The sequence below is a fragment of the Onychostruthus taczanowskii genome, unplaced genomic scaffold (genome assembly GCF_017590055.1).
Source record: "Onychostruthus taczanowskii isolate IOZ18803 unplaced genomic scaffold, ASM1759005v1 scaffold188, whole genome shotgun sequence".
Classification (NCBI taxonomy): Eukaryota; Metazoa; Chordata; class Aves; order Passeriformes; family Passeridae; genus Onychostruthus; species Onychostruthus taczanowskii.
In genome coordinates this window covers 702,653-714,002 of record NW_024499106.1, presented here as the reverse complement: position 1 = coordinate 714,002, position 11,350 = coordinate 702,653, and the positions used below count along the sequence as shown (strand labels likewise).

Genomic DNA, 11,350 nt, shown 5'->3' with positions numbered 1-11,350 from the left:
GGCGGCAGGTGAGAGCCCCCCCCCCCCTCCCCCCTCCCCGGGATCGTTCCCAGCGGAGCCCGCCGGGTCTCCCATTCCCGGGATCGTCCCCCCGGGTCTCCCTTTCCCGGGATCACTCCCGGTGTCCCCGGGCCTCCCATTCCCGGGATCGTTCTCCCTGGGTCTCCCTTTCCCGGGATCGTCCCCCCGGGTCTCCCTTTCCCGGGATCGTTCCCGGTTCCCCCCGGCTCTCTCCCTCCCGGGATCGTTCCCGGTGCTCCCCCCGGCTCTGCCTCCCGGGACCGTCCCCGGGTCCCTCCCTGGGAGCACAGGGGGTGTCCGGGTTGTGTCACCTGGGCTGCTCCGCGCTCCTGCTGCAGGTCTCTCTCCCTCCCGGGATCGTTCCCGGTGCTCCCCCCGGCTCTGCCTCCCGGGACCGTCCCCGGGTCCCTCCCTGGGAGCACAGGGGGTGTCCGGGTTGTGTCACCTGGGCTGCTCCGCGCTCCTGCTGCAGGTCCTCCCCCCCTCGCCCCAGCAGTTCACGTTTTGGGGGGACCCCGCGTTATTCCTCACTGCTTTCTGTCCCAATCCGGCAGGACACGCGCCTGTCACCTGTCACCTGTCCCGTCCTGTCTCCTGCCGGGGGGGGAGGAGGCCACCCCGGGGATGGCGGGTGTCACAGCGCGGCTGGCCCGGGTCACTGCCCCTCCTGCGTCCCCTCCCCGGGCTCTGACCGCACCTGAGCACACCTGGGGGAGGCTGCTCGCTGCCCGGGCCTGCAGAATTTGGGTGTCTCCCTCTCACCCGCACCTGGTCCTCCCCCAGGTAAAGCCAAAGCAGCGTCGCCCACCCCGGTGCCCTCGAGCCCGGCCCCGAGCCAGCCCGGCGTGACACACCTGGCCGTGCAGGCCACCCCGCAGGTAACTGTCCCCCGCGGCTGGGGGGCCAGGGGGGACCCCGGGGGAGGTGTCCGCAGAGAGGGGGTGGCCAGGTAAGGGGGACCCCTTTTGTCCCCCCACGCAGACCTGGGGGGGAAGGGAGGCCCCAGGTGCCCCTTGTGTCCCTATGGAGAGGGGGTTCTGAGTTAGGGGGGACCCCGAGGTAAAGGGGATCCCCTCTCTGCCCCCCATCCCCAGCAGAGCGGGGTCAGCAGTAAGGGGGGGACCCCCCCTTATCCCCTCCAGACAGGCTCCTCCACACCCCCCAGTGCCCCCCAGTTCACAGAGCTCCCCCCCATCTCCCCACGGAGAGGGGTTCACAGTTCAGGGGGGCTCCCCCTTTGCCTTCCCCCCCCAGAGGTTCACCAGGGAGCCCCCCCGGGTCCCCCTTCCCCCAGGGACTCACCAGGCAGGGGGGCTCCCCCTTTGCCCCCCCCAGAGAGGGATTCACCAGGGGGTTCCCCTTTGCCCCCGAGGGGTGTCCCAGGCCGGGCGGGGGGGCCCTGTGGGGGTTTCCCTGATGCTGAGCAGGGCGTTGATTTGTGTTTCTCTTTCAAATCTCATTTATCTCCGCAGGTGTTGGCTCAGGAAAGCTTAGCCACAGGTGTGACAGGAGTAATGGTTCCGGCAGGGACAGTTACTCAACCTCTTCTTATCCCCATCAGTATTGCAGGTCAGGTGACAGGCCAGCAGGCGCTGGCCCTGGTGACAATTCCCACAGCAACGCTCGCCGCGCTCCCGGGACTGACGCCGGCGGCACCTGCGGGGGCGATTTTCAAACCGCCCGTAGCCAATCTCACAGGTAACCGCAGGTAACCGCGCCCGCCCGCCCGCCCGGACAGCCGGAGCGGGGCTCAGTGGAGAACGGGCACACCTGGGGCTCCGGCTGCGGCTTCAGGAGCCAGACGGGCTCGGATTGGGGGATTTCAGCATCGGAGGTGCAGATTTGGGGCTCCAGGTGTGACACCTGATAGATATTTGGGGTTCCACATGTGGCACCTGGTGTAGATTTGGGGCTCCAGGTGTAGGACCTGATGGAGATTTGGGGCTCCAGGTGTGACACCTGATAGAGATTTGGGGTTCCACATGTGGCCCCTGGTGTAGATTTCCAGATGTGGCCCCCGGCGTAGATTTGGGGCTCCAAGTGAGGCACCTGGTGTAGCTTTGGGGCTCCAGATGTAGGACCTGATGGAGATTCGGGGCTCCAGCTGTGGCACCTGGTGTAGTTTTGGGGCTCCAGGTGTGACACCTGATAGAGATTTGGGGTTCCACATGTGGCCCCTGGTGTAGATTTCCAGATGTGACCCCCGGTGTAGATTTGGGGCTCCAAGTGAGGCACCTGGTGTAGCTTTGGGGCTCCAGATGTGGCACCTGGTGTAGATTTCCAGATGTGGCCCCTGGTGTAGATTTGGGACTCCAGGTGTGACACCTGATAGAGATTTGGGGCTCCACATGTGGCCCCTGGTGTAGATTTCCAGCTGTGGCCCCTGGTGTAGATTTGGGGCTCCAGCTGCAGCTTCAGGAGCCCAATGGGCTTGGATTTGGGGGATTTGAGTATGGAAGGTGTAGCTTTGGGGCTCCACATGTGGCACCTGGTGTAGCTTTGGGGCTCCAGGTGCGGCTGCAGGAGGGCTCTGGAATGGCCTTGGATTTGGGGGATTTGAGTATCAAATACTGCACACCTGGTTCCAGGTGTGTAAATAAGGTGTAGCTTTGAGACTTTGCATGTGGCACCTGCTGTAGATTTCCAGATGTGGCACCTGCTGTAGATTTGGGGCTCTGGGTGTGGAATGTCCTTGAAACAGGTGAGGTCCAGGTAGATTTGGGACTCCAGGAGGGCTCTGAAATGGGCTTGGATTTGGGGGATTTGAGTATCAAATAAGGTAGAGCTTTGAGACTCTACATGTGGCACCTGCTGTAGATTTGGGGCTCCAGATGTGGCCCCTGGTGTAGATTTGGGGCTCCAGGTGTGACAAGTGCTTGCAACAGGTGAAGTCCAGGTAGCTTTGGGGCTCCAGCTGCAGCTTCAGGAGCCCAATGGGCTTGGATTTGGGGGATTTGAGTATGGAAGGTGTAGCTTTGGGGCTCCACATGTGGCACCTGGTGTAGCTTTGGGGCTCCAGGTGCGGCTGCAGGAGGGCTCTGGAATGGCCTTGGATTTGGGGGATTTGAGTATCAAATACTGCACACCTGGTTCCAGGTGTGTAAATAAGGTGTAGCTTTGAGACTTTGCATGTGGCACCTGCTGTAGATTTCCAGATGTGGCACCTGCTGTAGATTTGGGGCTCTGGGTGTGGAATGTCCTTGAAACAGGTGAGGTCGAGGTAGATTTGGGAGTCCAGGAGGGCTCTGAAATGGGCTTGGATTTGGGGGATTTGAGTATCAAGGTGTAGCTTTGAGGCTCCACATGTGGCACCTGCTGTAGATTTCCAGATGTGGCACCTGGTGTAGATTTGGAGCTCTGAGTGTGACACCTGGTGTAGATTTGGGATTCCGGGTGTGGCACCTCCTTGCAACAGGTGAGGTCCAGGTAGATTTGGGGCTCCAGGTGTGGCTGCAGGAGGGCTCTGAAATGGGCTTGGATTTGGGGGATTTGAGTATCAAATAAGGTAGAGCTTTGAGACTCTACATGTGGCACCTGCTGTAGATTTGGGGCTCCAGATGTGGCCCCTGGTGTAGATTTGGGGCTCCAGGTGTGACAAGTGCTTGCAACAGGTGAAGTCCAGGTAGCTTTGGGGCTCCAGCTGCAGCTTCAGGAGCCCAGTGGGCTTGGATTTGGGGGTTTGAGTACCAAAGATGTACCTTTGGAGCTCCAGGTGTGGCTCCAGGTGCAGATTTGGGGCTCCAGGTGAAGATTTGGGCCTCCAGGTGCGACTCCAGGTGCAGATTTGTGGCTCCAGATTTGGGGCTCCTGGTGCAGATTTGGGGCTCCAGATTTGGGGCTCCAGGTGCAGATTTGGGCTCCAGGTTTGGCACCAGGTTCAGATTTCGAGCTCTAGGTGCAGATTTGGGGCTCCAGGTGAGAGCCCAGGTGCAGATTTGGAGCTCCAGGTGTGGCATCAGGTGCAGACTTGGCATTCCAGGTGCAGATTTGGAGCTCCAGGTGAAGATTTGGGGCCTCAGGTTTGATATCTGGTGCAGATTTGGGGCTCCAGGTGCAGTTTTTAGGCTTCAGGTGCAAATTTGGGGCTCCAGGTGCAGATTTGGGGCCCCAGGCGTGATACCTGGTGCAGATTTGGGGCTCAGGTGCAGATTTGGGGCTCCAAGTTTGGCTCCAGGTGCAGATTTGGGGCTGCACGTGCAGATTTGGGGCTCCAGGTGAGGTTTCAGGTGCAGATTTGGGGCTCCAGGTGCAGATTTGGGGCCCCAGGCGTGATACCTGGTGCAGAGTTGGGGCTCAGGTGCAGATTTGGGGCTCCAGGTGCAGATTTGGGGCCCCAGGCGTGATACCTGGTGCAGAGTTGGGGCTCAGGTGCAGATTTGGGGCTCCAGGTGCAGATTTGGGGCCCCAGGCGTGATACCTGGTGCAGAGTTGGGGCTCAGGTGCAGATTTGGGGCTCCAGGTGCAGATTTGGGTCTCAGGTGCAGATTTGGGGTTCAGGTGCAGATTTGGGGCTCAGGTGCAGATTTGGGGCCCCAGGTGCTGATTTGGGATCCAGCCCCCGTGTCCCAGAACGGGATCCCTGCCTCAGTTTCCACATGGCAGATTGTGACCTCAGTGTCCCTGGAGAGTATCCCTGCCTCAGTTTCCCCAGGAAGGTTCCCTGCCTCAGTTTCCCCAGGCAGGATTCTGGCCCCCATTTCCCAGAACGGGATCCCTGCCTCAGTTTCCCCAGCAGGATCCCATCCCACTCTCTGTTTCCACATGGCAGACTGTGACCTCAGTGTCCCTGGAGAGGATCCTTGCCTCAGTTTCCCAGGATAAGATCCCAGTCCGCTTCCCAGGCAGGATCCCTGCCTCAGTTTCCCCAGGCAGGATTCCTGCCCCCATTTCCCAGAACAGGATCCCTGCCTCAGTTTCCCAGGAGAAGATCCCAGTCCATTTTCCAGGTGGGATCACTGCCACAGTTTCACCAGGCAGCATTCCATCTTCCCGGTCCCCCCCAGGCCCCCCAGGTCAGCCAGGTCCCCCCGGTCCCCCAGGTGCAGCCCATCCAGCCGGCCCCAGCCGGGGTGGGCTCCAGCCCCGTGACCAAGGTGTCGCCACCGCCGGTGCCCATCACGTGCTCCGAGACCCCCACCGTGAGCCAGCTGGTGTCCAGTGAGTCACTGGGAGCACTGGGAGGGGGGTGGTGGGCTCTGCGGGGAATAGTGGGGTCTGGGGTCCCTGGGAAGGGGTGTGGCAGGAACTGGGATCCAGTGGGGAGAGGGATAATGGGGTCTGGGATCCAGTGGGGAGGGGGGATAATGGGGTCTGGGGTCCCTGGGAGGAGGGATAATGGGGTCTGGGGTCCCTGGGAGGGGGCATAATGGGGTCTGGGGTCCCTTAGTAATAGTGGGGTCGGGAAATTTTTAGGAAGAGAGATATTGGAGTCTGGAATCCCTGGGAAGAGAAGTAACAAAGTGTGGGAGGAGATAAGAATTGGGGGAGGAGATAAGAGGGACTGTGGGAAAAAGGGATAAGGGAGTCTGGGATCCCTGGGCAGAGGGATAACGGGAACAGGGACAGCAGGGACTGGGAACAGGGATAACAGGGACGGGAAAGGGGATAAGGAGGAAACACTGGGTCTGGGGTCCTCAGGAAAAGGGACAACAGGGACTGGGGTCCCTGGGCAGAGTGGGCTCTGGGTTCCTGGGCACTGCAGGCTCTGGGGCACTGCAGGCTCTGGGTTCCTGGGCACTGCAGGCTCTGGGTTCCTGGGCACTGCAGGCTCTGGGTTCCCCTGGCACTGCAGGCTCTGGGTCTCCTGGCACTGCAGGCTCCGGGTTCCCCTGGCACTGCAGGCTCCGGGTTCCCCTGGGCACTGCAGGCTCTGGATCCCCTGGGCACTGCAGGCTCTGGGTTCCCCTGGCACTGCAGGCTCTGGGTTCCCTGGGCACTGCAGGCTCTGGGTTCCCTGGGCACTGCAGGCTCTGGTTCCCCTGGCACTGCAGGCTCTGGGTTCCCCTGGCACTGCAGGCTCTGGGGCGCTGCAGGCTCTGTGTTTCTGGGCACTGCAGGCTCTGGGGCACAGCAGGCTCTGGCTCTGGGCTCTGGGGTCTCTGGCCCGGGGCTCACAGCCCCCCGTGTCCCCCCAGAGCCCCCTGCCCCGCCCAGCGCAGAGGAGGACGGGATCAACCTGGAGGAAATCCGGGAATTCGCCAAGAACTTCAAACTGCGGCGCCTCTCGCTGGGGCTGACCCAGACCCAGGTGGGGCAGGCCCTGACGGCCACCGAGGGCCCTGCCTACAGCCAGTCTGCCATCTGCAGGTAACGGCACCTGGGACAGGGACAGGGACAGGGAATGGCACCCGGGGGACAGGGACAGGGAATGGCTCCTGGAACAGGGACAGGGACAGGGAATGGCACCTGGGGGACAGGGACAGGGACAGGGCCATCTGCAGGTAAACGCCGTGGGGATAGGACAGGTACATCTGCCAGATAGAGTGGGGGACACGAGAGGGACAGGGACAGGGACAGGGCCAGCTGCAGGTGTGGGGACAGGATGGTCACAGGGGCCAGGTTGGGACAGGCCCAAAGGCAGGGACAGGAGGAGGAAAGGGTGGAAAATTGGGGGAAGGAGAAGTGGAGAAAGGGAGGAAAGGAAGGAAACTGGAGAGAAGGAGGAAAACTCTGGGGAAGGGGCAAAGGAAAGGGGGAAAGGGGGGAGAGGTGGAGGGAGGGGAACTGGAGAAAAAGGAAAATGGGCAGAGGAGGAAACTGAGAAGGGGAAGGGAATGGGCCAAGGAGGAAAGCGAGAAAGGAAGGGAATGGCAAAGGAGGGTGTTGGGCGTTGCTGCCCCTTCACTGTCACCCCCCTGTCCCAGCCTGCTGTCCCCTTGGCCCCCATCCCTGAGGGTCTCCTGTGTCCTCCAGATCCCCTCAGGTTTGAGAAGCTGGACATCAGCCCCAGGACACCCCCTGAGTGTCCCCTGATTGTCCCCTGTGTCCCCAGGTTCGAGAAGCTGGACATCCCCCCCGAGTGTCCCCTGAGTGTCCCCTGTGTCCCGCCTCAGTGTCCCCATGTCCCTGCAGGTTCGAGAAGCTGGACATGCCCCCCGAGTGTCCGCTGTGTCCCCTGAGTGTCCTCTCTATCCCCAGGTTTGAGAAGCAGGACATCACGCCCAAGTGTCCCCTGTGTCCCCCTCCAAGTGTCCCCTGAGTATCCCCATGTCCCCGCGAGTTCGAGAAGCTGGACATCATGCTGAGTGTCCCCTGAGTGTCTCCTGTGTCCCCATGTCCCCACAGGTTCGAGAAGCTGTACACCCCCCCGAGTGCCCCCTGAGTGTCCCCACGTCCCTCTGTGTCCCCAGGTTCGAGAAGCTGGACATCACGCTGAGTGTCCCCTGAGTGTCCCCTGTGTCCCCATGTCCCCACAGGTTCGAGAAGTTGTACGTCCCCCCCGAGTACCCCCTGAGTGTCCCCTCTGAGTGTCCCCTGTGTCCCCTGAGTGTCCCTGAGTGTCCTCTCTATCCCCAGGTTTGAGAAGCTGGACATCACGCCCAAGTGTCTCCTGTGTCCCCCCTGAGTGTCCCCTGTGTCCCCATGTCCCCAGGTTCGAGAAGCTGGACATCACACACAAGTGTCCCCTGTGTCCCCCCGATCGTCCCCGTGTCCCTGCAGATACGAGAAGCTGGACATCCCCCCCTTAGTGTCCCCTGTGTCCCCCTGAGTGTCCCCATGTCCCCCATGTCCCCACAGGTTCGAGAAGCTGTACACCCCCCCGAGTGTCCCCCGAGTGTCCCCTCTGAGTGTCCCCTGTGTCCCCAGGTTCGAGAAGCTGGACATCACACTGAGTGTCCCCTGTGTCCCCTGACTGTCCCCTGTGTCCCCAGGTTCGAGAAGCTGGACATCACACTGAGTGTCCCCTGTGTCCCCTGATTGTCCCCTGTGTCCCCAGGTTCGAAAAGCTGGACATCACACTGAGTGTCCCCTGTGTCCCCTGACTGTCCCCTGTGTCCCCAGGTTCGAGAAGCTGGACATCACACTGAGGGTCCCCTGGGTCCCCTGATTGTCCCCTGTGTCCGCAGGTTCGAAAAGCTGGACATCACACTGAGTGTCCCCTGTGTCCCCTGACTGTCCCCTGTGTCCCCAGGTTCGAGAAGCTGGACATCACACTGAGGGTCCCCTGGGTCCCCTGATTGTCCCCTGTGTCCGCAGGTTCGAAAAGCTGGACATCACACTGAGTGTCCCCTGTGTCCCCTGACTGTCCCCTGTGTCCCCAGGTTCGAAAAGCTGGACATCACACTGAGTGTCCCCTGTGTCCCCTGACTGTCCCCTGTGTCCCCAGGTTCGAGAAGCTGGACATCACACTGAGTGTCCCCTGTGTCCCCTGACTGTCCCCTGTGTCCCCAGGTTCGAGAAGCTGGACATCACGCCCAAGAGCGCGCAGAAGCTGAAGCCGGTGCTGGAGAAGTGGCTGCGGGAGGCGGAGCAGCGGCAGCGGGAGGGGCAGCAGCACCTGCTGGAGTTCGTGGGGGGCGAGCCGGGCAAGAAGCGCAAGCGGCGCACCTCGTTCACGCCGCAGGCGCTGGAGGCGCTCAACGCGCACTTCGAGCGCAACGCGCTGCCCACGGGCGCCGAGATCACGCGCATCGCGCAGGAGCTGCGCTACGAGCGGGAGGTGGTGCGGGTGTGGTTCTGCAACCGCCGCCAGACCCTCAAGAACACCAGCAAGCTGAACGTGTTCCACGTGCCCTGAGCGCCGCGCCCGGCCCGGCTCTGCCCCGCCGCCCGGCCCGGCCCGCCTCCAGCGGCTCCCGGTGCCGCCAGCCGGGAGCGCCGGGAGCGCCCCGGGGCCCCCGGCCATCAGCACTTTGGGCACTGGTTCTGTCCCTCTGCCGCCTGGTTCCATCACCACGCCTGTCCTCTGCCACCTGGCTCCGTCTTGTGTCCAGCACACCTGTGCCTGTGTCCACCGTGCCCATACCTATGTCTAGCACACCTGTATCTGTGTCCATCACACCTGTGCCTGTGTCCAGCACACCTGTATCTGTCTCCAGCACACCTTTACCTGTGTCCATCACACCTGTGCCTCTGTCCACCACACCTGTATCTGTCTCCAGCACACCTGTGTCTGTGTCCACCACATCTGTCCCTGTGTCCAGCACACCCCTACCTGTGTCCAGCACACCCCTACCTATGTCCAGCACACCTGTGCCTGTGTCCACCGTGCCCATACCTATGTCTAGCACACCTGTATCTGTGTCCACCACACCTTTACCTGTGTCCATCACACCTGTGCCTCTGTCCAGCACACCTGTGTCTGTGTCCATCACACCTGTACCCATGTCCAGCACACCTGTGCCTGTGTCCAGCACACCTTTACCTGTGTCCAGCACACCTGTACCTGTGTCCACCATGCCCATACCTGTGTCCACCACACCTGTGCCTGTGTCCAGCACACTTTTACCTGTGTCCAGGCCCTCACCTGCCCCTCAGCAACTCCCACGTGCCCTAAACTGGGAGCACCCGGGTTCCCCGGCCTCCTGCCATCAGCACTTTGGGCACTGGTTCTGTCCCTCTGCCGCCTGGTTCCATCACCACGCCTGTCCTCTGCCACCTGGCTCCATCTGCACACCTGTGCCTGTGTCCAGCACACCTGTGCCTGTGTCCATCACATCTGTGCCTCTGTCCAGCACACCTGTGTCTGTGTCCAGCACACCTGTCCCTGTGTCCAGCACACCCCTACCTGTGTCCAACACACCTGTGTCTGTGTCCATCACATCTGTCCCTGTGTCCAGCACACCTGTACCCATGTCCAGCACACCTGTGCCTGTGTCCAGCACACCTGTGCCTGTGTCCACCATGCCCATTCCCGTGTCCAGCACACCCCTACCTGTGTCCAACACCCCTGTGTCTGTGTCCATCACATCTGTCCCTGTGTCCAGCACACCTGTACCCATGTCCAGCACACCTGTGCCTGTGTCCAGCACACCTGTGCCTGTGTCCACCATGCCCATACCCGTGTCCAGCACACCCCTACCTGTGTCCAACACACCTGTGTCTGTGTCCATCACATCTGTCCCTGTGTCCAGCACACCTGTACCCATGTCCAGCACACCTGTGCCTGTGTCCAGCACACCTGTGCCTGTGTCCACCATGCCCATACCCGTGTCCAGCACACCCCTACCTGTGTCCAACACACCTGTGTCTGTGTCACACCTGTACCTGTGTCCTCTACACCTGTGCCTGTGTCCACCATGCCCATACCTGTGTCCAGCACACCTGTACCTGTGTCCATCACACCTGTACCCATGTCCAGCACACCTGTACCTGTGTCCTCTACACCTGTGCCTGTGTCCACCATGCCCATACCTGTGTCCACCACACCTGTGCCTGTGTCCAGCACACTTTTACCTGTGTCCAGGCCCTCACCTGCCCCTCAGCAACTCCCACGTGCCCTAAACTGGGAGCGCCAAGGGGCCCCCCGGCCTCCTGCCATCAGCACTTTGGGCACTGGTTCTGTCCCTCTGCAACCTGGTTCCATCTCCACACCTGTACCTGTGTCCAGCACACCTGTACCCATGTCCAGCACACCTGTACCTGTGTCCTCTACACCTGTGCCTGTGTCCACCATGCCCATACCTGTGTCCACCACACCTGTGCCTGTGTCCAGCACACTTTTACCTGTGTCCAGGCCCTCACCTGCCCCTCAGCAACTCCCACGTGCCCTAAACTGGGAGCACCCGGGTTCCCCGGCCTCCTGCCATCAGCACTTTGGGCACTGGTTCTGTCCCTCTGTCACCTGGTTCCATCACCATACCTGTACCTGTGTCCAGCACACCTGTGCCTGTGTCCTCTACACCTGTACCTGTATCCTCTACACCTGTACCTGTGTCCACCATGCCCATACCTGTGTCCAGCACACCTGTACCTGTGTCTAGCACACCTGTACCTGTCCTCTACACCTGTACCTGTGTCCAGCACACCTGTACCTGTGTCCTCTACACCTGTGCCTGTGTCCGACACTCAACGTCTTCCGCATGTTCTGAACTGGGAGCACTGGGAGCATCCCAGTTCCCAGTCACAGTCCCCCCTGACCACCTGCCATCAGCACTTCGGCCACTGATTTTGCCCCTTTGGCCGCAGATTTTGTCCCTTTGGTCACTGGTTTTGTCGCTGTGGCCACCCCCGTGTCCCTCCAGCCCTGTGCCCGTACCTGTGCCCACCCCACTGTGCCCTCAGCACACTGAACTGGGAGCACTGGGAGCCCCCTGTGTGTCCCACCAGTCCCAGCCCCTTGACCTCCAGCCATCAGCACTTTGGCCACTGGTTTTGTCCCTTTGGCCAC

The 11,350-nt window shown here is 61.4% G+C and overlaps 1 protein-coding gene across 1 annotated transcript in view; it reads left to right on the top strand.

Annotated features, from left to right (window-relative positions):
* The window catches only part of POU6F1 (POU class 6 homeobox 1), an 11,802-nt gene extending 2,869 nt beyond the window's left edge, over window positions 1-8,933 (top strand). Inside the window, exons 3-7 of the mRNA XM_041401248.1 lie at window positions 805-899; window positions 1,494-1,730; window positions 5,025-5,178; window positions 6,156-6,327; window positions 8,413-8,933. Of these exons, the coding sequence (XP_041257182.1) occupies window positions 805-899; window positions 1,494-1,730; window positions 5,025-5,178; window positions 6,156-6,327; window positions 8,413-8,758 (1,004 nt within the window). The 3' untranslated portion in view covers window positions 8,759-8,933. The remainder of the gene's footprint in view (window positions 1-804; window positions 900-1,493; window positions 1,731-5,024; window positions 5,179-6,155; window positions 6,328-8,412) is intronic.
* Window positions 8,934-11,350: the final 2,417 nt, after the last annotated feature.